Raw genomic sequence first — 27,051 nt, forward strand, 5'->3', positions numbered from 1 at the left:
TAATTTTACTGTGGAGACGTCCACCCCAATTTTTATGAATTGTTTAATACATATTATTATATCATCATTATTACACCATCAAAATTTGAGTTCCTTTTATTTATAGTTTTACCATCCTACTTGTAAGTACGAGTCTTTGGAGCTAACTGTGCATTAAGAGCTCCATCGGCGATCAACTATAATAACTTGAAATACAACACTTTGCACACACCATGTCACCGAAACTCTATTAGTTCATTTATTTAATATTAATAATTGAGATTTTATTTCATTTTAAGATTTGTATTGCTATAATTTGTTGTATTTTTTATTATGTTATTCATGTTTTTTATTAGTAAATTAGTAATTATTGTCACTATTGTTATTGTTGTTATCATATTTAAAAATGTAATTAGTGTTATTATATTATGTAAATTGGGCTCTGCCCATATTGTTAATAATAAATAAATAAATAATACAAATTGCAATTCATTAAATTATATTAACAACGACAATATTTGATTTTATCACTGTAGAAGAGTAGCGTTCTGTACTTGAAATCGAACTAATCAATCAATATAGTAGATTAATAATATCTATAAAAAATCAATTTCACACTGTATGTGAATATAATTATATTAAAAACAATAATTTGTGAAACAATCAATTGGTCGTAATGGAATACTCATGGGGCATAGTAGATATCTTACTAGAAATAATACACACTAAGTGTTATTACTCAGTTTATAAAAAGTAAATAGCAGTTGTCAAGTTCTACAGCTAATTGTTACATGTACATCTTCGTACAAACCACTCAAACTCTTAGGTATTTTGTATTTTCATTTATTTCACTGAACCTTAGAATATTGTCTGACTTTAGATTCCAACACTGTATGTAATATATTCAATTATACTATCGTATTTCATTGACTGGCCTACCATAATACCGTATTCGATGATGGTTCACTACTACACACCAGATTTTTAATTTCTAATTGTTGTTCTATTGTATGAATACATAAATAACTGATGAAAATTTAAATTCCATTCTTACCACGCACACAAAATATGGAAATTACAAAATACCCAATAAAAAAAAAAAATAAAAAATACCCAGTTGAAAAGGAACATAAATTAGAGAAAAACACATGTCTTTTGATAATAATTCATTAGTTTATTATTCAGCTGAAAAAAAACAAAACAATTGAAAAGTATTATCAAAATTTCCAGAGTAAAGAATGTTCCTGTAAAAACTTACTGTTGGCCGGTGGCAGTTGTTCTGCAATCGCCTGAAAATAATGCGCTCAATTAGATTTAATTATTCTTTTTTATACACTAAAAATAATATTCTTACGTCTTCAGTCGCTGACGTCGGCCCACCGCCCCCATGGATCTCCTGAAATTAATGGGTTTATTTATATTTAAGATTATATTATATTATTATCAAGAGCCATTTTAACTATACAAAATATACTTGCCTTTGTGGCCGTACTGCGGGGGGTTGGCCCGGAATGTAGTTCGCGTGCTGCCCGCTGAAAACAATGTATTTTATTAGAACCAAGCGCTTTCCAAAAAGAGAATATTTTCTAAACATACAGAGTGACTTACTTCGTCCTGGGTCAGGGTGCGGTCCGACGTCCCCGAACACCTTGACAACCGGGAGCGGGACCGTGAGCGGATACGCAGCGTGGAGAGCGGCAGGGAAAACGAGCGTTCCCTGCTACCGCCGTTGCTCGATCCACCGCTACGTCTCAAGCTCCGGTCCCGCTCTCGGTCGGTGTTCGTGCGGCCGCGGGCCCCACGGCCACCACGTCGGTTTCCCCGACCAGGCCGACCACCGCCCCTACCCGCGCCACCCCTACCGCTCCTCCTCCCACGATTGTCTTCTCGACTTCTCTGCCGGGCTACAATACGAATTACATACACTTATATAATTTTTATTTTAAGAAAAATGTTAAATACACACTCACTGCAGTCCCGAGCCAAGTGCCCCGCTCCACCGCAGTTGTAACATACTGAAAAGGGGAAACATAATTTACACTTTCATACTTATATATTACATATTATTATATTTACTAATTTATGCTTACATCGGGGCCTGGCCGCGTCGCCGAAATACAACTGGCACCCTCCACTTATGTTGTACACATATTGTGCCGTTCTAAAGTTCATACATAATAAATAAATAAAAACAATTATAATCGTATATAGGAAAAAGTGATTTAACGATACATAGAAATAAGATGGTAGGAAAAAATATTTAACACGTTCAACAGAAACCATGTGGCCCGCACAAAAACTAGAGCCCAGTTTTGTACATAAATTTATATTATTATACTATATTACAACAATATATACGTTATGTTAATTAATAAATACGATCTGCGGTGCACGTGTAAAAAACAAAAAAATAATTTAATTGCTAAAATTATTTAATTACTTTAACAGAAATCACGCGGTTCGCACAAATTTAGATCACCTTCGAAAATTTATATTTTATACAATAATTTTTCAAATATAAATATATAAAAACAATTACATTTTTATGTGTCTATAATATAAATATATATAGAAAAAGTGATTTGACGATACATAGAAATATGACGGTAGGAAAAAATATTTAACACGTTCTACAGAAACCATGTGGCCCGCACAAAAACTAGACCCCGTGTTTGTACATTAATTTATATTATATTATTATATAAAACAATACGTATATACATACTATTATTAATAATGAATAAATGCGATCTGTAATGAACGTGTAAAAAACAAAAAAAAGAACTTAAATTACCAAAATATTTAGTTTAACGGAAAGCACGCGGTTCGCACAAAACTAGGTCACGCTTTTCTTCGCAAATGTATATTATATATTATAATAATATACATCATACTATAAACATTATATTATTAATAATGAATAAATGCGATCTGTAGTGAACGTGTAAAAAACAAAAAAAAAAAAAATTAAATTACCAAAATATTCAATTAATTTAACGGAAAGCACAAGGTGCGCACAAAACTAGGTCACGCTTTTCTTCGCAAATTTATAGTAACATAATATAATATATATATTATATTATTAATATTAAATAAATACGATCTGGGTGAACGTGTTTTAAAAAACATTAAGTAAAAAAAATTTTGAAAAATATTAAATTGTATACTCACGATTTATTATTGACCGCCATTTTATTTTATAATAATAATTATATATAATATTATTATAACACGTCTTCCACGACAGTCAGCAGTCTAAGAAAGTTGCGCCAGTTCATTAGTTAATTGTTTTAGGACGGTTTTCACAGACATTATTTAAAGTTACAATCCCAGGTAATCCGCGCGGGTGACAAAAATGACCGTAAAGCTGATTAATTCATTGATTGTATTTGCCATATTTTGTTTGAACTCGAACGCGGCATTGAACCTAACATTTTTTGTTTTTTTTTTTTTTTCATTACAACCACCTTTACTCCGAAATCGGTATTTCCTCAACGTCACTTACTTGCTAGACACTCAAATACGGCTCATAAGTTGTACTCTTTGGTTTAGACTTTCGTAAAAGCACAAGACTGGACAGTTCAATCACATATTTCAAGACTTTTAAACGTTCCCGCCTTCGAAACGGCACCACGAAAATGCATTATCACAAATCCTTATCACCTTCTCTGACATTTTCTAGGACCCCTACAAACGCGACTTTTATAGTTTCGACTACTCAGTGTCCGCAACGGGTACCCACTTTCAGCTAACACGGGGGGTCTGGGGGTCTCCCCCAGCGACGCTCGAAGAGCTAGTCTTATAATATAAAACGAAAACCCGAGGGCGCCCTCGGTGCACTAATTTCGCATCTACTTAAGGGAGAAACAATGAAAACGCTCCGTTTCCCCGCCGGCGGCGGCGAGCGTAATCACCATCTCTTATCACTATCACTAGGTACTACTATGTTTGTGATTTTATTTGAGATTCTTTGAGTTTTACCCCCCTCGAGGGCCTCGGGTCGCCCCGTTCGTGCTCCCATCGCGAGTTTAAAGTCGGTAAAGTCGGGTTTCCCTGCGTTCGCCGTCCGCGGGGCCCTAAACTTTGATCGCAAAAATCGTTTTCTATATATACATATATATATATATATATGTAAATTAAATTAAATTAATTAGTATTAAATAGAAAATAAATAATAAATAACGTGCGATGGATATTTTGAACTGACCGATGTATATTATAAATCTATGATGATTAAATAAATAATTCGATGTCTGACTGATGACAGTACAGCTGTGACTGAGCTTAACGCACAAAAAACAATTCTAAATTCTGGGTCTCATATCGTGTAAACTTATCTAATTAATATTTATTTTCTTCAAATAAACTGACATTAACTAGACGTTGTTGGGCGCACACACATTTGTGTTGTTTGAATTTACTCACAGATAGTAGTACATAATAAATAGGTGCTGTTACATTTTTATTAGAGAATTGTTGAACACAAATATTACACTGGATTTTATATTGATGAGCAACGTTCAACTGTTTTTGTATAGTTCAATGTATGCTCTGTTATGTGGTACATTAATACATAGATCAACACGAGTAAGACAATATTCACATATATTAAAATAGATAACTACTCTTTAACTATATTTCATAATAATTCATTATATTGTGTCAATGTGTATGTGTAGTCCATATTAGTATAATTTTTAACAAGATATATCAAAAAATGCAGTGTATTCGCATAATGTATGAACATAATGCATGACATGTTGATGATTACGGTTATTAATTGTATGCACTATAATAATATATTACAGTTAAAGTAACTTTTAATACATTTCATTCAAGCAGTCTATACACACCTAATGTAGTAATGTATATTATATATATATGGACAATTATTGATAGGAATTATTGTAGTATACACACACCAGAAACATATAGAAATGCAATTCGACGTTTAATTTTACACAACTCTTAAGAATTTAATCGGTTAAGCAATGTTTAGTGCAATATTTGTTATAGTAGAAAAACAGCTCAAGTGTGGTATATTTGACATCTATCCGCATCTCACATGTTCATGTCGACATAAATAAGACAGCATAGACATTTTTTTTTTTGTTTCAACTGACAATATCATAAGGGCCTTAGCCAAGAAAAATGTACTTTAATGTAATATAATATAAACTAGAATTTATATAATAAACTCATTAACTATATCTAACGGTTGAATGAATTGTGTATATTATACCTGCCCGTGGTAAAAATCTAATACATCAGAAATTGTAGTGTATTCGCATTTGTATGCATGTCTGTGATAACCTTTATTAATTAGAATGCGACGTTAATTGACGCATCACGACCCAAGTATGAATTAAATTTGAAAAAAATAAATTCAAAAACAGTGTATATTTATCTAATGCAGTATAATATATATTTAATTAATGATGGAAATTGAATTATATACACACCGGATAAGTAAGGAAATGCGATTTAAGGTTTAATTACACACAATTCTTATGAATTTAATCGGTTAAGCAATTTCTAATGCATGATTTGCTATAATGGAAAAACAGCTTAAGTGTGGTAGATTTGAAAACAATCCGTACCTCAAATCGTAGGTAGGTAATGTTAGGCGTTTAGGTCACAGTCCCCGTGGAGTAGGTTTCGATCATAGACATAATAATATATGGACTGCGCTTTCCTCACCTCCAGTCTATCATATCTGGTCGTCGAAATTGTTTGAGAGAGATGGCGATAGTTGGGGGCAGTCATGGAAGTAATACGTCTATATTTTATACACCATGAATATATTTATTATTAATCATCATAGACGTCATAATAATGTCTATGTTATTAATAGATGTATAAATGTATAATAATAGTAAATAATAAATAATATAGTATATTTTTATATATATATGTATATATTATAGTAAATATTTGCTAATACTTGCCTTAATAGTTATGAATTATAATAGTCACTCTATGTCTTTATATTATTGACAATATCCACATATCTACGCGATAGACGTATAATCCACATATAACAAGCGATATATTGTGTAATTATAAAATTTATAATATATATTATAGTGTTATTTTACTTTAAAAATAATTATGAAAACTTGTTCTGTTAAAAACTGTAAAACAACAATAAAAGAACTCGGCATTAAAATGCATAGGTAAGTACCTAGTTAAAATTCATTCTTCCTTTTGGATAATAACCTAACCTTGTAATATACTTAAATATTTAGCATACCTAAAGGAAGTCTTGGTGAACAATGGATTCATCGGATTAAACAACATAATCCTGATTTTCAACCAACGAAATATAGTGTTATTTGTAGCAAGCATTTTATTGAATCAGCATATTATATAGGTGGAATACATGGCAATCCAATATTGAAGAAAACTTCTATACCAAGTGTATTCAAGAAAAGTGAGTATTCTTCTTTTTATTTTAATATAATTAAAATAATAATAATATAATATATTTTCATATTAATATTATATAATTACAGATGTTAATAAAAATTTGTTTCCTGTTGAAAATATGGATATTATTGAAGTATTTGATGATAATTGTACTGAAGAAATTAGTAGTTCACTATCTACCAATGATTTAAGTGCTAAATGTTTGTACCTATTTAAACTAATTTTTCATTACTATTTTTCAAAATGTGCACCTAATTAGTTTTATTAATTTAAGGTAATTTGCCAGTAAAAATCAGTCTAACTGAATCAAAAAATACAGAAACAGTTCCTAATCTTAGTAATACACCAACCTGCACAAAAATAAGCTCCAATATTATTAACACCCCTATATCCACAAAAAATAGGTATATGTGTATTTTTTAATATGTTTTATTATTTAATTTAAAAATGTACTAATATGATGATATTATACAATATATATGTATATTTTACATGTTTTTAGGAAACGCAAATGTTTTGTGGGTGATTTCAAAGACATTGCTGAGATAGATAGTCCAAATAGTAGGCTGAAATATTGGATTGCTACTAAAAATGAACATGAAAAACATATAAAAAAAATTAAATCATTAAGAAAAGAAAATTATAGACTTGAACATAAAATAAAAACAATGAATAACTTGATTACTCATTTAAAAGATGAAAAGAGACTGATCTCAGATAATTGTTTTTCTGTACTTAAGGTTAGATTATTTTTTAATATGATCTTTTATACTGTCTTGTGGTGCATGTTAAAAATAATATTTAAATTTTTTTTTTTCGGTTGGTTGAGGAACAACCTGCGTTTATATAAACCAAGAACCCAGATGGTCACTTATCCGTGAGCCAGAAATACAAGATGGTGTTTGACTACAGCACATATTAGTGACTACGATCATTGATTAAATATAGATTATTATAATATACTTAATCAATGCTGCGGTCAACCACTTTGCCCCACCAGGCTCCATGCTAAATATATTTTGTATAGATTTAATTATGTTAAATAATAAATATTAGTATTTTAAAGTTGCTTAATTTCTTTTGTGGTGCATGTTTGTAGGTACTAGATTTTATGTGTTGTGTTTTATTGTTAAATATATTTATAGTAGTTTAATTAATTAAATTACAGGAGTCTTTGCCAAGTTTTGAAAGTGATATTATTATGAAACAATTAAAAATTGCCACTTGTAAAATAATAACTCCTGAAATTCGAAAATTTGCACTCACTTTACATTTTTATTCCCCAGCTGCATACAATTATGTACGTGATGCTTTTAATAAAAACCTTCCTCATCCAAGCACTTTAAGAAATTGGTACTCTACTGTAGATGGCACTCCTGGATTCACATCTGAATCATTAAATGTTTTAAAAATTAAATGTAAAGAAATGGAAACAAAAAACAAAAAATTAATATGTGGTTTGATAATGGATGAAGTTTATATAAACGATCAAATACATTACAATGGTGAAAGGCAACAAGGATTCATTAATTACGGAGCTGGTAAACTGGATTCTGATGGATTACCTAGGGCCAAAGAAGTGTTAGTTTTCATGTTGGTAGCTTTAAATTCCAATTGGAAAATTCCAGTAGCGTACTTTTTAGTCAACGGTTTAAACTCGCAGGAGAAAGCAAATTTAGTATGTACAGTTTTATCATTTGTTCATGATACTGGAACTTGTGTAAAAACACTGACTTTTGATGGTACAGCAGCTAATATGTCCATGGCCACAAACTTAGGTGCCAAACTTTCATTCCCTGATCTTAAACCATATTTCAAACATCCTGAAACGAAAGAAAATGTCCATATATTTGTTGACCCAGCCCATATGATAAAACTATGCCGGAATACCTTAGGTGATTGGAAAGTACTCTATGATGAAAATAAATATCCGATCAAGTGGGATTATTTTGTAAAGCTTGTTGATTTACAAGAAAAAACTGGTGTCCATGCAGGAACTAAAATTCGTACTCGTCACATTCATTACCAAAAAGAGAAAATGAAAGTAAAACTAGCGGCACAAACATTTAGCTCCAGCGTTGCCGATGCATTTGATTATTGTTGTAATATTTTGAAGTTAGATGAGTTTAAAGACGTTGAGCCTACATCAACATTTTGCAAAAATATCAACAATATTTTTGATGTTTTAAATTCCAGAAATTTTTTAAGTAAATCCGAATTCAAAAAACCTTTGTGGCCAAATAGTGAAAATCATATAAAAAATTTTATTAAGAAGTCAATTACATACATAAAAAATTTAAAAGTGACTGAAAAAAATTCCCCAAATACGTTACAGTCATTAATTACTTCTAATAGAAAAACTGGGTTTATTGGCTTAATTATTTGTCTAACAAGTATTGAAAATTTCTTTGACGATGTTATTAAAAATGGAATCCTTGACTTTTTTTTATCTTACAAAATTTCACAGGATCATCTTGAGATGTTTTTTTCCGCAATAAGGGCAAAGGGTGGGTTTAATAACAACCCCACAGCATCGCAATTTGAAGCTGCATATAAGCGTCTTATTATACACAATGAAATTAAATTATCTTCCTTTGCAAACTGTGAACCTCAAGATTTAACTTCTATATTATTTGTAACTTCATCTAAAAAAATTCAAACAACTAATTACTTAGATCTTTTATGTATAGAAGAAGAAGTGTCAGAACACGCAGAACAAAATCTAATTACAGATGATGAAATGTTTCTTTTAAATCCTAATGAAATTAAATATGTTAATGATGTAATAGAATATATATCTGGATTTGTGGTGAGGAAAATTATTAAGAAAATGTCTTGTTCAATTTGTGTAATGGCAATGATTGAAAAACATGTAGAAGTTGGGTTAGAACTAATACAAGTGAAGAATAGAGGTGGATTAATGAAACCGTCGTATGACATAATAGTTTTATGCAAAGCAGCTGAACAAGTTTTTAAAACACATCAACATCAACTATCAACCATTAAAGATAACCCTATTAATTATCTTATTATAAAAGCAACATCAAAAATACAAATTAATAATATGTTTAAAAGTTTATCAGATCATATATTAAATCAATCACCACTCAATAATCACCTGCTGCAAATAATTCACCAAACTTTAAAAACATATTTTACAGTGAGATTACATCATTTTAACAAAACTATAAGTGAACCCAAAGAAAGAATAAGATCTTTTTTAACAAAAACTGTACATTTTAAAAACCAGTAATTTTAAAAACATTATTATTATATACTATTATTATTTAATATTTATATATTATTATTATACTTGTATTTTTAAAAGGGAAAGTTGCTGTTTGTTTTCAAATTATTATAGATATCAAATAATTTACTTACAGTTAAAATACTATTAAAAATGTAACCCATGTCCTATATTGCATTACACATATTAATTATTTTAATGATATTTCGATCATTATTTATTGTATATAAATTTGTATTTTTTTATTCTTTATTTGCACTTTGTTTTACAAAATATACGTAAATTTGTCACATAGGTATTTGGTATTTTGCTGTACAATTTATAAAAGAAAAACTTATTAATACAATTATATGTTATTCATATTACTTTTATTATGCACTTCTCCGATATATACTTGCTTATTGCTTAATAGTTTTATTACTTGATTTTCATCATAGATATTACAACACATTATGTCTAAGACATAATAATATTATATTATTTTGATTTTCACGCAGTTTTTACTTTTTATTATTAATTGATATTGTTGTTTTGGTGATAACAGAAACTAGATAATGATTATTTCATGGTGTAAATAAAAATACTCTATAGTTTCTTCCATGCTTGCCCCCAACAATCGCTATCTCTCTCGGTTTATATCGGTTCCGGTTTTCTCTCTCTGAGCGCAGTCCATATATTTTTATGTCTATGGTTTCGATACGGCGGCAGTGTTGAATTTGCGGCGGTCCATTGAGTAGTACGGCAGCCCGATTTTTTTGCATTTTTTTCCGATGCTTTTCAAATTTCCCGTGTTTGTTATCACACTCCCGTTATCAGTTTTCGTATACTTTTTTAAAATCCGTTAATGATTAATAAATAAGTCATTATATATTTTTTATTATTGATATTTGTAGCTATTCTTTTTACATAATCTGCAAACTTACATTGAGTTATACTGATTGTACAGCTGTAACTGAACCCGACGTTTAAACGATTCTAAATTCAGTGTATGTTTTCAGTTCCATTTAATCCGATACACTGACTTGGAATGAATTCACTCAAACATACTTTATAATATTAAATGTAAAATATATTTAGAATGATTGATGTAGATTATAAATCCAGGATAGTATACTGGATATTTTGTAAACGTACATTCAATGAGCAACGTTCAACTGTTCTTATGTTGTCTAAAGCAGTGTTTCTTAAACTGTGTTCCACGGAGCCCTAGGGTTCAGCGAAGATCATTTGAGGGTTCCGCGAAAGTCCTGTGCTGTGCTTTTATCAAAATTCAGAAAATAGAAAAAAGCTAGAATTCTAGAGGTAGCTAGTGGGAAAACCCGTTAGACGTGCACAATATATTGTAAAAGATATTATTAAATTGTTAACAAGAGTCAATAAAATTACAGTTCATTTTTTTTTTAATGAGTTTTAATGATGGCGATAAGGGTAACGACGATGGCATGACAGTATCGAATAATTATTTATAACCACATGTTATCGTATATTAAATAATAATATACGATATTATTATACGAAGTATAATATTACCAATATTATACTTCAGTACGTATTCGTCCATTCGTAGTCGTCCGTTAACCGTTTTTCGTCGTCAGATGTGTGTGGCAATTTATTAAAATATGAGTAAACAAAAGAAGTTGGATTTCTTTTTAAAAAAATCCAAATACTAGTGTAATTACTACTGCTGAGGAACCAACACCATCAACGAGTGATGTCACATCTTCGTTGGAACCAAAACGGAAGAAACCGAAAATTCGTAAGTACGATCTCTCATACCTAGCGTTCAGGTTTACATATTATAAAGATAATTGCTCTCAATGCGTTGTTTGCTCGGAAATTTTAACTAATAGTTCTATGGCTCCACCAAAACTTTTAAGACATTTGGAAACAAAACACCAGCAGTATAAGAGTAAATCAATCGATTTTTTTAAAAGAAAAGAGAGTGAATTGAAAGCTTAGAAGACACTGATTCGAAATACGGGAACTGAAAATGAGTTAGCCTTTATTGGATCATTTTTGATATCACTTCGCATTGCAAAATCAAAAAAAAATTTTAACATAGGAGAAGACTTTTAATTATGCCTTCTATGGTCGATGCCAACCTTACACTTTTTGGAGATAAAGCTGCTAAAAAAATAAAAACAATACCTCTTTCTAATGATACAGTTTCAAATCGCATAACTATGATGAGCGATGATGTTCATCAGCAACTTATAAGAAAAATAAAAAGGTCTCTTTAGACTCTAAAGCAGGGGTCGCCAATCAGTCGATCGCGATCGACTGGTCGATCTTTCTATGAATATAGGTCGATCGTTATAAAAATTAATTTTACCATTATCGGTCGATCGCGTAATAAATAATCGGATAATGTGGATTGCTAAATTGTATTCTAGGAATTTACCATTATTGGTCAATCGGTAATAGTCAGAATTTTTTTTTTTATTTGAAAATAAATGCCTCGGCTACAATAAATGGTCAGAATTATTGTTAGTTATAACTCGACTGTCAATTAGTCGTCTTGTGCAAGACGTGTGCAACGCGTATATGTTCCGTATATTTTCGTTATTACGTTCCAAATTTATTTAGAATTTACAACAAATAAAATGAATCCAAATAAAAAGTGTAAAACTTATCATTTTAATCAGAAATGGGAGTTAGAGTTTTTTTTTGTTGACATTAAAGACAAGTGCGTGTGTTTATTATGCCGAGATACTCTTTCAATTTTCAAACGTGGAAACATAGAAAGGCATTACCGAACTAAACATGCAGATTTCGATTTAAAGTTTCCAACTGATTCCAGTTTACGAAAAGATAAGCTAAAAACCATGAAATTAAAACTGAACCAAGAGCAGTCTGTTTTTAAAAATACAAATAAATTGGCCCAAAATGTAACTATTGCTTCATTCAAAGTAGCATACTTATTAACAAAGAAGAAAAAACCGTTTTCCGATGGTGAATTAATTAAAGAAGCATTTAAAGAAGCTTCTGACTCATTGTTTACAGACTTCAAAAATAAAAGTGAAATTGTAGGTGCCATTAGTTCAATGCAATTATCAAGTAACACAGTAATGCGTCGTATTGGAGCCATATCTTCAAATCAAAAAACTCAACTACAGACTGATTTATCAAAATGTTCATACTTCAGTTTACAAATGGATGAGTCTAACGATATGATTGATACTGCACAGCTTTCTATTTTCATCAGAATGTGTTTTGACGATTTTTCTGTTAAGGAAGAGTTTTTAAAAGTCTTGTCGTTAACCGGAAGAACTAGAGGAGAAAATATTTATAAAACGTTTAAACAATTTGTAGAAGAAGAAGAAATTCCAATTGAAAAATTAGTTAGTATTACAACTGACGGAGCCCCATCATTTTGTGGAAATAAAAAGGGATTTTTAGCGTTATGTAAAAACGATAATTCGTTTCCTCATTTTTTTCAATATCATTGTATAATTCATCAACAAGCATTATGTGGTTCAGTTATAAATATAAACAATGTTATGGAACTTGTAGTGAAAATTGTAAACAGCATCAGAGGTAAGGCATTAAAAAGACGTCTTTTTCGTGAACTGATGGACGAAGTAGATTGTCATTATGGAGATTTACTATTACATTCTAACGTTCGTTGGTTAAGTAAAGGTAAAGTACTACATCGTTTTAAAGAATTATTACCACAAATTAAAATTTTTTTACAAGAAATTGATATTGTTTATGAAGAATTAGAAAATATAAAATGGCTTGAAGATTTTGCATTTTTAGTTGATATTACTGAAAAAATTAATTTCCTAAATTTAGAGTTACAAGGAAAAGAAAAACAAATTATTAATATGATATCAGATGTTCAAGCATTTTCAAGTAAATTAGCATATTGGGAAAATAAAATGAAAAATGGTGATTTCCAGCATTTCCCTACGCTTCAAGAAACAATAATTAATTATTCTGAAAATATTTATGAGCCTACAAACCACATAAATATAATTCAACATTTACGTTCCGAATTTAAAAGAAGATTCAACGACTTTAAAATACTTGAGCCAGTTGCGCAGTTTATATCAAATCCATTTTCTGGGGATGTTGAGACACGAGCGAATGAAATTGGAGATTTGTTTAATCTTGATAAAACAGTTTTGGAAATGGAAATAATAACGTTACAAAATGATTCAATACTTAAGATTACCTCGGAGTTTTGGAAACACGCAAGTGCTCAAAAATACCCAAATCTACGAAGCATTGCCCTTCGTGTAACTTCATTTTTTGGTTCAACATGGTTATGCGAGTCAACATTTTCGAGTATGAAATACTTAAAGAACAAATATCGGTCAAGAATTACAGACAGTAATTTAGATTCAAGTTGACGAGCAGCTGTTTCTAATTACTTACCAGAATTTTTAAAATTTGCAGGAAACCAATGCCAGGTATCACATTAATACATTTATAAAATCACATTATTTAAATAACAATTTTTTTTACTATTTCTCATGTATTATCAATATATTACATTATTATTATTATTATCATCATGAAGAAACAATAAATATTTATTCTTTGGAGCTTAGACCTTTTTTTTTTTTTTTGCTCGTAAAACTAAATTATCCTAGATGTCGATCACCTGGGACTAAAAATTTCAAATATAGCTCACTTGTTTGAAAAGGTTGGCGACCCCTGCTCTAAAGTATGCTCTGTCATGTGGTTAATTTATACTTAATTTATACTTAAATAAACATAAAAAAAGACAATACCTAATAAGATATGTTATAAGCTTATGTACTTTATTTTATAATTGATGTATTTGTAGATCTCTTCTTTTTTAACAAAAAATATCTGAAAAGGCAGTGTTCTTGCCTTTATTGCCTTTCATATCACATGCATGTGCATATATACATATTTCTTTTTTTTAATTCAATAAATTACATGATATTACTTTGAGTTTTTGGTTTTGTACTCGGTAGTCACAAGGTAAACCTATAGAATAGCTACTAACCTTGCTCATATTGGTAGTTAGATATTCAATTGTAGAATAGAAGTGAAACGTCTGTCGAATCAGCCTGTGTTTACAGCCACTGATACTATACTACCAATGTAATTCCCCAATCACATGATACCTAATGTATTTAGGGACAAATAATTTGAGTAGGTCAGTCAATGTTGTTAACTCATAATATATTAATATAATAGTATATTGATGTTGTATTTTGTATGCACATTGTGAATTAATAATTAATAAATACAGCATAATGTTTGCAGCCATTCTTTATACTGAAGTTGCATGTCTACATTTAGTTATACTGATGGTACAGCAGTTAAATCTCTATATACTAAACACAATTCTGAATTCAGTGTCAGAAAAAGTAATAAATACTGATATCATGTAAATGTATTTTTTTATCAAATTAAATTGACGTACAGAGCTATTTCTTCCACAACATTGTTGTTATAAAAAAATCAATATAAATAAGGCAATGTATCATAAAATTGTGAAAAAACTATAAAAATAAAAAACAATATATTAATTGATATTAATAGGTATTCTTTTTACACAAGCTGCATAATATTTACATTCATTTATACTGAAGGTTCAGCTGTAACTAAACTCTACATTTCAGAAATTCTAAATTCTGTGTCTATATTAATAACACATACTAATGTCGTGTAAATTTCTTTAATATTGATAACTAACTTATATAATAAACATAAATAAAACAATACCTCATAATATGTATAATAAACTCATGTAGGTACCTACTATATACTATATTGTATAATTGTCTTTATATATTTGTGTGTATATTAGTGTATACCTGTTCTCGCTGCGACAGAGCTTACGATAAAATCTGCAGTTTTCTGCCGCAACTTGCACCGATGGTATACAAGGACCGGGTGACCAACTTATGAATATATACAAAAAAAAAATGCTCAGGTTCCAATATAATAATATCACTGCCCACGGCTAGCGCACAGTATATATATATTACAATATAACTTATATATGAACAAAGACGTAATAATAATAATATGCGGGCGCCCAACACGTTGAAATACAAAATCATAAAATATCAGAACAATAATTGCACATATAATAATTCCTATAGATAGGCGCTTAAATACAAATGACTTTCAATGCCACAGGTATAAAAAAAATATATAATAATAATGGAATACTAATTGGGCATTAAGGTCGTTATATACAAATAATAATTTAAATGGCCACTGAACACGAGTGGAATGAGAATACGACCTGATGTCGACAGTACTGGACAATCTGTCTCCTCGATGCAGACGACGACTGCAGCTGATGATGACAAGCGCTCCGTTTAATTTAATTTGGGCACACTCGATTAAAACGTTCGAAGTGGCAAAATGACACCTCGTGATCACACGAGGTTTGGTTGCTACACGCAATACGAACGGTGACGGAGCACGTCGCTCTCAGGTCAACCGTCGGAAAAGAACAAAACCAGTGTTGCCAGAAGTTATAACTCCGAAATAGCTGTAGGTGAACTTCAAAATAGCTAGTAATAGCTAGATATAAAATATATCGTATAAATGTAACCTAACCACATTTTCATTTTTCATGTTTACTGCTCAACTTGCTGGTTATCAATTATCAGTTATCATTTAATCCCTTATCAGAAATGTATATAAAATAAAAACAAAATGATTAGGTACTTCTAGTAAATACTATATTCAAATTTAAGTGTTTCAAATATACATATAAATTACAATAACTTAAATTAAAACCAAGTTGGGTCATCTATTATATCTTCTTCGTTATCTTCAGAGATGTGAATAGTTGAAATAATTTCATCATATAAGTCGGTTTGTGAAGTTGCTACTGCCTTAGAACTACTAGTTTGTATTGGATTAGAAGTTGTTGGTATATTTTGTTTTTGGTACATTTCCTGTTTTCCAATCTGTTTTAATACGGCATAAGGTAACTCATAATCCGAACAACATTTTTTGTGTCTCCGTAATCCGGCTCTTATTGTAAGAAGTGAATCTAATAGCCTTGTACGTATCTTGTTACGGATCTTTGTCTTTACCAAGTTCATTTGACTAAAAAGTCGTTCCACTTCGGCATTAGACCAAGGTAACACGAGTAATCTTGTAGCAAATTCACTAAGTTCTGAGAATGGATTTGATCCAGACGCATCACGATAATTTGAAACTTCGCTCCAAAACTTTTGAGTGTTTGTATTTTCAATCCATTTTACATTTAAAATATTGTTCCACTGAACTTCGATTTTACTTATTTGATCATTTTCTAATTGCATTAGGTTAGTTAATGGTATGATTGGTTCTTTTATTAGGCTTAGAGTATTTTTTATTGAAAGGACTGAAATATTCTCAAGAATCTGAATGTTATGGGGAAGTCTTTGTTGTAGCTGTTTAAAAAGTAATATTAAAAACTTTTTACATCGATTTCTTAATTGCATTTCTGCATTTGAATCCATTTTCATATCATTAATTTTATTTTCAAACANTCTTATCTAGATAATTTATCTAGATAATTCCCAACACTGGTGGTGACTTATATGACATACTTGGACCAATCCTGCCATCACCTAACATATTCGTGTTCCTCCAGGTGACAGGATTGAACAAACTCATTTAACCTTCTGAACAACACAACTTTAAAATTGAAACTTTAATAATAATTTTTTATATCATTATATCACACTTATTTGTAAAAAAAAAAATGTATCTTACCCATTGGCCTAGTTGCCGAGGGTGAAAAAAAATCTCATAGAAACGACGAAACCCGATTAAACTAGTCCTTTTTAAATACATATGTGTATATTCTAACGCTATGATAAAATAAAACTGCCCACATAAACCTAATCGAGTGTCCATATTACACGGTTTTATTTAACATTGTCAATATACATTTGTATTGGGACCAGACATGTTTGCCCACAATAAGCGGATGCCCATACTAACCGGTGGCCACATTAAGCGGAATTCACTGTACTTTATTTTTTGAATTATTAAACCAGGATAAATTACACCTCCCCAAAAACGAGGTTACTGTAAAAAATATGAATTTCGTATTTGTCGCTGACGAAGCTTTTTCGTTGAGTGAAAATATTCTAAAACCATATTCTCAAAGAGAATTAACCTATGAAAAACGAATCTTTAATTATCGATTATCGAGAGCCAGGAATTGTGTGGAAAATGCATTTGGTTTAATTGCCGCAAGATGTAGAGTATTGCAAAGTGCTATACATTTAGCTCCAGAAAAAGCCACTTTCATAGTATTAGCCATATGCATTTTGCATAACTTTTTAAGAAAACGTGGGGCTCCTACATTTCAAGTTCTACATTTGATAGGGAAGATAACAATCATATTTTACAAAACAATGAATGGAGAGATACCTATAGTCAACTTCAAGGTTTACAACCCTCCCGTAATGCCTCCATTTCTATGCTTTCCAAAATGAACCGTGAGCAATATAAAGATTTTTTTAATAATGAGGGTTCTGTGGAATGGCAAGACGATATCCTTAAATTGGGAAGAGCCTAATGTTATGAAAGAAAATAGTTTTTTGTCTAAAATTGTAGTCATTACGATATAGTAAGTTATTATAGATGATATTATTATTAATAATATTTGAAAGGTACATATAAATATGTAAATTATTTTTTTAAGTACCTACTTAACTTATAAAACTGTTTACGTAAATCTACAAAAATACAATTTATAAGCTATTAAAATTATTAAGTATAAATTTAAATAATGGCATTAGTATTTATTTTCATTTGTAAATATTTAAATTTTTTTTCTGGAATTTAACTATTAAAATAGGAAGGAATCCATTAAAGGAGCAATAATTAATTATGATATTATTATGTAAGTAAATAACATTTGTTGTAATAATATGTTGAAAGATTATATTTATAATTTTTTTTAAATAAAATATTTTAACACGTTAACTGCCACTTACATTTTTCGTACATTGCCCGGAAGGCCATGTGTACATTTTTGTGTACACGCCATAAATTGCCAAACTTGCTTTCATGTACATTATTTTGTACACTGACGTTTTTGAACTCACCATCTCCGTGTACAAAATTCTGACACGGTACTGTTGATTTTAGATAGGAATATGAATCTCGTGGCCCTTTAGACAATTTCTATATTTTTAGCGAACACGTAGCAGTACTTGTTACTATTGTAATCTACTTTTAATTTTGACTTATTTTAGACATCTGAATTGAATGTATTCTCTAATAAATATTAATAAAAATACAAATATGTATATGATTTTTATTTTACATATTCCACTTTGACATAATATAATTATTAAAAAAAAAAATTTAGAAATATATAATAAAAATTGAATTTTACGTTTTACTTATAACGTTATTTTTTTATAAATAATACCTTTTTAATTTTTACAATGTTCAAAAAAAATTTCCTTTATGGATATAAAATAAAAAATAAATATGCGTTGTTTACTAAATTACCTATGCCTTTTTTGTTTTGTGGGCTATAAAAAAGCATTCAGAACAAAAATGATGGCCACATACTCTACATATCGTTTTCATTCGTTTAGCTGTTTTTCTGGCTTCTTTCGTTCCTAAAATTATTAGAAAAAAAAAGTAAATATTTCTAATAATGAATTTAAAAAGTATTTTAAATTACCTTTTTTTTTCGATATATTTTCGTAGCATCGTTTGCATCTTCCGATTTTAGATGTTTTTTCCAAAGTATGTTTTTCTTCATTTTCTGTTCTGTCTAGTGCAGTTTTATTTTGCAACAATCCTAAAATCACAGCTTCTCTAAAATCAACAAGTGCCATTTTTCGTCCTGTTACACTTGTGTAAATTGAAAGAGCGTTGACCATAGACGTATTACAAATAATATCGAATATCAGCTTTCTATACCATTTGATAGATTTTCTAAGACAGGTATGATACGATCCCATTTGGTCCGTCATATCAATATACCCTTTCCCTTTATTGTAATCAGCAACAACACGAGGTTTTTCAATCGTTGTTCTTCTTCGATTAAAACTTATCATTGAATTATCATGTTTTGTGGACAACATTAAAACATCTCGGCGGTCTTTCCATTTAAGTACCATTATGCCACGTCTATTTCGTCTTGCAACAACACCTCCTCGAACTAATTTTTTTTTGATTACTTCTGTTGGATTTCTTTTACGATTTGCTCGTAATGTCCCTACTACATGAGTTTTTCTATCGAGCAATTTTTCAGCTAAATCGATACTGGTATACCAATTATCTATGAAAAGACATCTTCCCTCGTCCAAATAAGGTTCCATAAGTTGCATAACAACTTTAGTTGATACCGACTGTCCAATATCAGCTTCTTTCCCTGCATATATTTTATATTGTAATGTATAAAAATCATGACAGCATAATTTGAAAATCTTGACTCCGTAGCGATGCCTTTTATTGGCAATATACTGGCGAAACATAAGACGACCTCTAAACGGAACCATTGACTCATCAATGCAAACGTTTTTTTCCGGAATTAGAACTGTATTAAATTTATCTACTAAAATGTCAACCAATGGTTGAATTTTATAAAGACGATTTTGTCCAGGGGCGTTGTTATTGTCTGACACATGGATTACAGATAATATTAATTCAAATCTATTTCTAGACATATAAAAAGGTATTTCACTTTTGTACAAAACAGAAGTTTTCCAATAGTGAGAAATACTCGGCATTTTTACTAAACCCATCCACATAATTATTCCGAAAAATTCATGAAGTTCGTCTTTGTCAATATCGGTCCATTTATTTATTCTTGAATGATTGCTTGTACCAGGCGTGTTTAATTTATCATGGGCATATTTATTTGTTTCCGTTACTATAAGGTTTACGACTTCATCATCAAAAAACAAAGTGAAAAAATCGAAGGGACTCGCTGAATTCATTGTATCTATAATATCTGTATTTATACCGGTACTGTCGTGTGGATTAAAAATTATATTCGAATTTATATTTGGTATATCAAAATTATCGTTCCACTCACTTTCAACATCATCATCCGCGTTAGAATCACAGTCAACCATATTGTTTTCATAGTTTTCATCATTATCAATTTGCCAATCTGGGTCTTCGTCGCTGTCATCAAACTCTGAAAGTGAGCTCGACAAAGCATCACTGTCGTAGAGTAAATTTTCTATTTGTTGGCTATCCATATTAGTTATAATAATATAATTAAAAACACGTGCGAACACTACACTGATTAAAGACACACTAAATGTCTAAATATCTACATTTACGCGTGTGAAGGGGCATTGAACAAATAGATACGATAGATACTGGGAATTTACAAATAATCTAAAAATATATTCAAATAATACTGTAGTAACCTAATAATAATATAAACGAATATTACTATGTCTGGTCTTGGAGGCCATGTGTACATTATTTTGACACGGTCTACATTTTGAATTTTCCGTGTGGAAATGTCTTTTTAAAATACTATAAAACATTATGCTAAATAACAAAACATTTGTGATAAAAAATTTTCTTTTTAGATTTTGGCAAACATACAAAAAAATGCCTATGTATGAACGGCAATTTTCCCGTGTACAAAATAATGTACACATGGCAGTTAACGTGTTAAGTGGGTACTTATACAATCATCATGGTCATCATTCTGTTCAAATTTGTTGCCTCATTCGTTTCCTCGTTACAACTATCAGAAACAGTGTTACATATGTCACCAATGTTACATATGCTGTTTGATGGAGTTTCTTGATCTATGGTGAATTTTAATAAATCATAGTACCAGAGAGACGGCTCATAAATTTGGTCAGCTCCATTGCTTTTTTTCAGTTCTTTCCTGAAGAAATCTCGAATTACTTGGATTTTTTTTTACCACGAAGTCGCGGTTTGTTTCAGGATGGATCGTTTTACATAATTCGATGAGTTCATCATACGCGGCACTTTTTAAGTTTTTGTTTAAGTATTCTTTGGATTTTATTTTCCAAAGACATGGGAATTCGTGGTACTTTTCTAAAAAAGTAGTCGTAAATTCTTTAGACCAATATCTCGTATCACTCATATTTACAATTTTATAATTTTCTAGTAAAAAAGTAATTTATTATAAAGTAAATTATTATAAAAAAATGTTTAGTTAAAATATTATCATATGGCAAATGTGGTAGTATAGGAAGACGGAAACAGAACTTGTTATATGGTACTCAAGACACGAACTCGAATTGCGTGGTGGTGAAGCACAAGTTAATTCGAGGTAGTGTGTCTGATCCACAGATATATACAATAACTAGATAGCTAACTAGTATAACAGTCGGAAGTCAACCGCCATATGCGTGGTAGTCAATGTTTACATTAATTATTGTTATCATTTCTTATCACTATAAAATACAATATATTAAATTAAAGTGTTATTACTAATAATAAGCAATTTATTTAAATATAAAATAAAATTTTCAAGTGCGTATAAGTATAACAAATATATTATATATATAACTATATAATTTATAATATTATATAAATGTATGAACCATGGAAAAGAGATTGAACAAGTATAACCAGTTAAAAACAATAAGTGGATACTCGACCAATATAATACTTACACACAGTAATGTTTAGCATTTACCTACACATCATTGTATAAATAAGCTATTTAATAAAATATAACAAAAAAAAAAAAAATACATACTTTAAAATATGATTAGTATGTACAATTTTATACAATAGAATATAATAATAATAATAACTTTTTCTACAAATGAATGCTATTACATACATGAAAATGGTTATTGGTTATAAAAAAGTATAGTTTTGGTTAGTTTTTGCCTCTTCCTAACAGGATTTAATATGTCACTTGAATAAAGTTTTCCATATGAATGCAATCTTACACTTAAAAACTTTTTTACCAAAAGTGTAATTAATAACATTTTATGGGGCCTATCAGATAGACAAACATTTTCACAATTAAGTGTCTTAAAAATATTACGATCAAGCACAAATTTATTATTGACAAGTGCAATTATTTTATTTTCTAAATTTGGTATATTTATGTTTTTTAAGTTATCAGTTAAAAGCAAAAAGAAATGTTCTGCAGCAAGAATAATTTTGAATGAACAATCGGATGAAAAAATTAGTCCACCTTGGTTTTTAATAGAAGTAAGTTTTGAATAAATTGGTGGCAGATGATACTTGTGTTCTCTAAAATGAGGACTCATAAATGATTCAATGCAACTGTCGCAATCAATATGCTGTGATACTTTTTTTACTACATAATCTGTTATATAATAGAGTATATTAGATTTGGCATCATCTACAATTGAGTTGGTAGAGTTTAATAATATACTCCTATTGAGAACTTCTTCATCAATTTCATCAACATTGCCTATGTTACATATATCTTTCTTTTTACTCCATTTAAATTCGAGTAACGCTCCAAATACATCATCATCAAAGATACAACAATTACCATTTGATTTATACTTAATTGCATTTTTCATGAGTATTTGTTTTAAAGCCACCTTAAATTGTAAAACATTAGGATTATTGTTTGCACCAAATCGTTGTCTAAATCGAGAAAATAAAATTTCAATGTGGTCTTGTGAAAACTGATAGATAATATATATTTAAAATTTTGATTTTCTTCAAATAGTAATTTTGCTATGGAGAATATCGATTTAACAGCTAACGCAAAACCAATTACAAATGTCTTTTTAGAAGTTGTGTAAATATGACTTAAGGTATCATTGTTATTTTTCACCTGCAATGTGAACAAATAATCTACTAGTGGAATAATTTCTGATTCTAAATATTCTAGGTTGGAAGGAAAGATGGCGGATATATAACCTTTTGCAAATGGATTTCTTGAATTTAAGAAATCAAACAAACGATCAATGTTTCGGCAAAATGTTACAGTTTCATGACCATTATGAAATCCATCCATATGAATATTTTTCATAAACAACAAAGCATCTGCTGTCGATGAACTCAATGTTTGAGCAGCTAATTTGACCTTCATCTTATTTTGCTGCCACATAACATGAGCTTGACTCAATTTATTACCAAATTTTAATGATAAATCTGATTGAACTTTAAACAAATTTTCAATATAGTACCACTTAACCACTCCTTTATTTGTAATTATTACTTTAGCATTACCTAAAGTATTACGGGCCAATTTTAACATATGACAAGGGTCTGGTAAAAAGAATACTTTCTCATTGGAAATAGGATGATTTATCCAACTTTTTAACTGTGTACGATGATATATCTTGAAATGTACAGCCTAATATTTTCATAGAAGAACAATTTGTGAAAGCACCGTCACAGGTTATACCCCAAACTCTCAAACCAGCATTATGTGCAACTGATAAAGCAGATTTCATCAATTCAGCTTGGGTGACAGCATTGATTTTGTTTTGAAAAAAATATCCAATGGGACATTTCCATTTTCCTTTTAAATTTATCAACATAAATACAAGTACTTCAGTAGCTGGCATATTATTACCTTCTAAATCCAATTGACTTCCAAAATCAGAAAAACCCACAAATATATTAGCTTTTTTGTCCCAAATTATTTGTTTTTTGATAGCCATTCCATCTAAAACTAAATTACAGTCTTTATAATCGTTTGATAATTGTTCAAGACAGGCCAACACTTCATTCAAAAATCCAGGTTCTCAGTTAACAGAAGATGTCCAGTTTCTAATGGCTAATACATGTGGTAAACTAAAGATGGACCAAAATTAATACAATATAAATATAGTAAAATACAAAAATAGTTTACATTTTTGTAAAGCATTATAAAATTCTATAAGCAAGCAAAAATCTAACCGACAAAATGCATAAGCCTTAGGTGAATAATAGTGTAGAGTAAGTGCAAACTCTTTAATGTCTGTGCTATAGCAGCGGCCTTTAGGTTTGCGTCCAATATTTTTTAATTCATGCTTAACAATTTCAGCTGACATTCCACCAAATTTATCAAGCATAATATCTTCATACTCTGCTGATAACATACCTTGATTTCTTATATTTTTCAAAAGGTCATTTAATGATTTAATGGTTTTATTTTGCCGTCGAACTTTTTGTTGTAATAATTTAATTTTCCTTTTGTACCTAGTTGGAGTTCTTTGAGGAGATGGTAAAGTTAATTGATTAAAACTACGTTTAGATAGTGTTATGATAAGTGGTAATTTTACTGGGTTTAATAAACAAGAATCATTTAAAACCTCAACGTCATCTGGGGCACATCTAACACTGAGATTTATTGGTAAATCTTCACTTGATGTATCTATTAATATAACAAACAATTTACCTATTAGTTGTTGGGTAACTTATTATTTAAATTGTAGGTATTACATTTTTTTTTCTTGTGGTTCATTTGAAAAGAGTTTAGCCTAAGTAATGTGGAGTAAACTGATGATATAGCATCATTTTTCAAAGTTAATTTATAACTTCCTCTTGGATTATCATAAAAGTCTGATCGTTTAAAATGATTACTACATAAGCAACTTCCAGCATTTGGCACAAATCCTTTACGACCAATAGCGTTTAACCAACCTTTTAATCTTTCGGAATCACTTAGAGGAAATCTAAAAAAATGTATATTTGACACCGATTTTGCTCTATTTGTACAGCGATGAACAGCTTTTTAATTATGTATTTAAAAATCTCATAAAACAATTTTTTATGAAAAATGAAAATTATATTATCAATAATCGACTGTCACTGTACACAGATTTATACAATAAATTAATAATTATTGATATAATATCTGTACCCGTTCCTAATAATATGATGATAATTCGAATTGATAAAGTGATAACAAACAAAAACATTGACTACCACGCATAAGGCTTTCGGCTTCTTAATCATAGTGCGTCAGATATAATCAGTTAGCCATCTAGTTATTGTATATTAGTCCAGTCAAAGTAAACATTCAACTTCGGAAAAATTCGCATAGAGCTGAAAATTGGTACACACCTTGAGTACATCATTACAAATGAAATGTCAAAAGTCCCCATCGATCCCACCGTTGCTAAAAATTTAATTCGAGGTCAAAGGTCACAAAAATGGGTTTTTCACAAATATCTCTTAAAATTCAAGTATTTATATAAAAATAACTAATACATAATTTGTAGATCAAGCAATTATCTAAAAAAAAGTATCTTGAACTTTTTTCCTAAAAAAAATATTTCATGAGATGTTGCAAATTCAAAATTTAATCTTTGAGGCGTTTGGTACATTTTTTTTTGTATTTCCTCTGAGGGTATAATCTATAATTTTGTCGTGAAATAATTTTTGGTTTTTTTAGAATTGATAAGTAAAATGGTACAATGCATTATTAATTATTAAGGCAGAACTCTTTATTAGAAATCAAGTTAAATTGATTTTGTAAAATTATGTTATTTTGAATATTGAAATAATAATAATAATAATAATAATAATAATAATAATTATAATAATCTTGAAATTCTTTGACAATAAAATTCTTCTTCTTGTACTTTGTGCTATTGTTCTTCTTCACTTTCTTCATCCTCTTGTAGTCTTATAAGTATAGGTTGATTTAATAAAAAAGATGAATCTAATGTCTCGTCATTGATAGCTTCATCGTAAACTTCATTATCTGCGATATTTGGTTCAACATTGGAGCAAGACTGGCCTCGACAATATTATTACATACTAATGAACAAAATAAACCAACTTTCTTACAACCACAATCATAACTACAACCTTTTTTGCAATTACAAAAAATAGTATTAAGAAGTTTTTCCGGAGCAGGAGGGAGTAGAGTTTGAACTGGCTCCAAACAGTTATCTTTAAATACCCATCCCCAGTCTTCAGGATTCAATTCGTTACCTAGCCATACTTGAACTTGATAGTATACTCGATATAAATGTTGATAAGCAGCGGAAGATGTTGGAGGAAGACAGGGTAACTTAACACTTTTATTACTCCTTGTATTTTTTACAAAACTTAAATACCTATACTTGTAAATAGAAACTATTTTTTTTGGAGCTCCATACATTGCAAGAAGAAAACGAATTCCATTTGTAAGAATAATGTCTGGAGAAGAGAAAAGACTTGATTTGTTAGTGATATAGACTCTTCAGCTAAAACTGAACTTTTTGGTGTAATTATTTGAATTATACCCATTATGTGTAAAGTGTTATGACCATCTATAGTGTGTACATTTATATCGGCATTGTCAGCAACATATTGTACAAATGTTCCACTTTCTGGTGGCAAGATATGAGGCTGACTATGAAAAACTGCTGCAGCTTCGTACATCATAGTATTACTGTACGATGCACATAAACCAAAAGTCGAAAAAATCTGTATAAGACGTTTTGAACCGAATCGTCGATGGAAAAATACTGAAAGACCCAATTGCAAACTCGAGATAAACGATCTAGGATGAA

At 29.8% G+C, this 27,051-nt stretch overlaps 2 protein-coding genes across 2 annotated transcripts; one reads left to right on the forward strand and one right to left on the reverse strand.

Annotated features, from left to right (window-relative positions):
* Positions 1-655: 655 nt before the first annotated feature.
* Positions 656-2,347, reverse strand: LOC111028135 (serine/arginine-rich splicing factor 7-like). Its single transcript, XM_022306684.1, has 4 exons — positions 2,070-2,347; positions 1,950-1,994; positions 1,588-1,883; positions 656-1,511 (listed from the first exon to the last, which is right to left on the reverse strand). The coding sequence occupies exons 1-4, from the start codon at positions 2,260-2,262 to the stop codon at positions 1,407-1,409; spliced, it is 639 nt and encodes a 212-aa protein (XP_022162376.1). The 5' UTR covers positions 2,263-2,347; the 3' UTR covers positions 656-1,406.
* A 9,911-nt stretch (positions 2,348-12,258) lies between these two features.
* On the forward strand, positions 12,259-14,010 carry LOC111028128 (general transcription factor II-I repeat domain-containing protein 2-like). Its single transcript, XM_022306671.1, has 2 exons — positions 12,259-13,294; positions 13,451-14,010. Exons 1-2 carry the CDS (start codon positions 12,259-12,261, stop codon positions 14,008-14,010), a joined length of 1,596 nt encoding a protein of 531 aa, XP_022162363.1.
* Positions 14,011-27,051: the final 13,041 nt, after the last annotated feature.

The sequence above is a fragment of the Myzus persicae genome, unplaced genomic scaffold (assembly GCF_001856785.1).
Source record: "Myzus persicae strain clone G006 unplaced genomic scaffold, MPER_G0061.0, whole genome shotgun sequence".
NCBI classification, from domain to species: Eukaryota; Metazoa; Arthropoda; class Insecta; order Hemiptera; family Aphididae; genus Myzus; species Myzus persicae.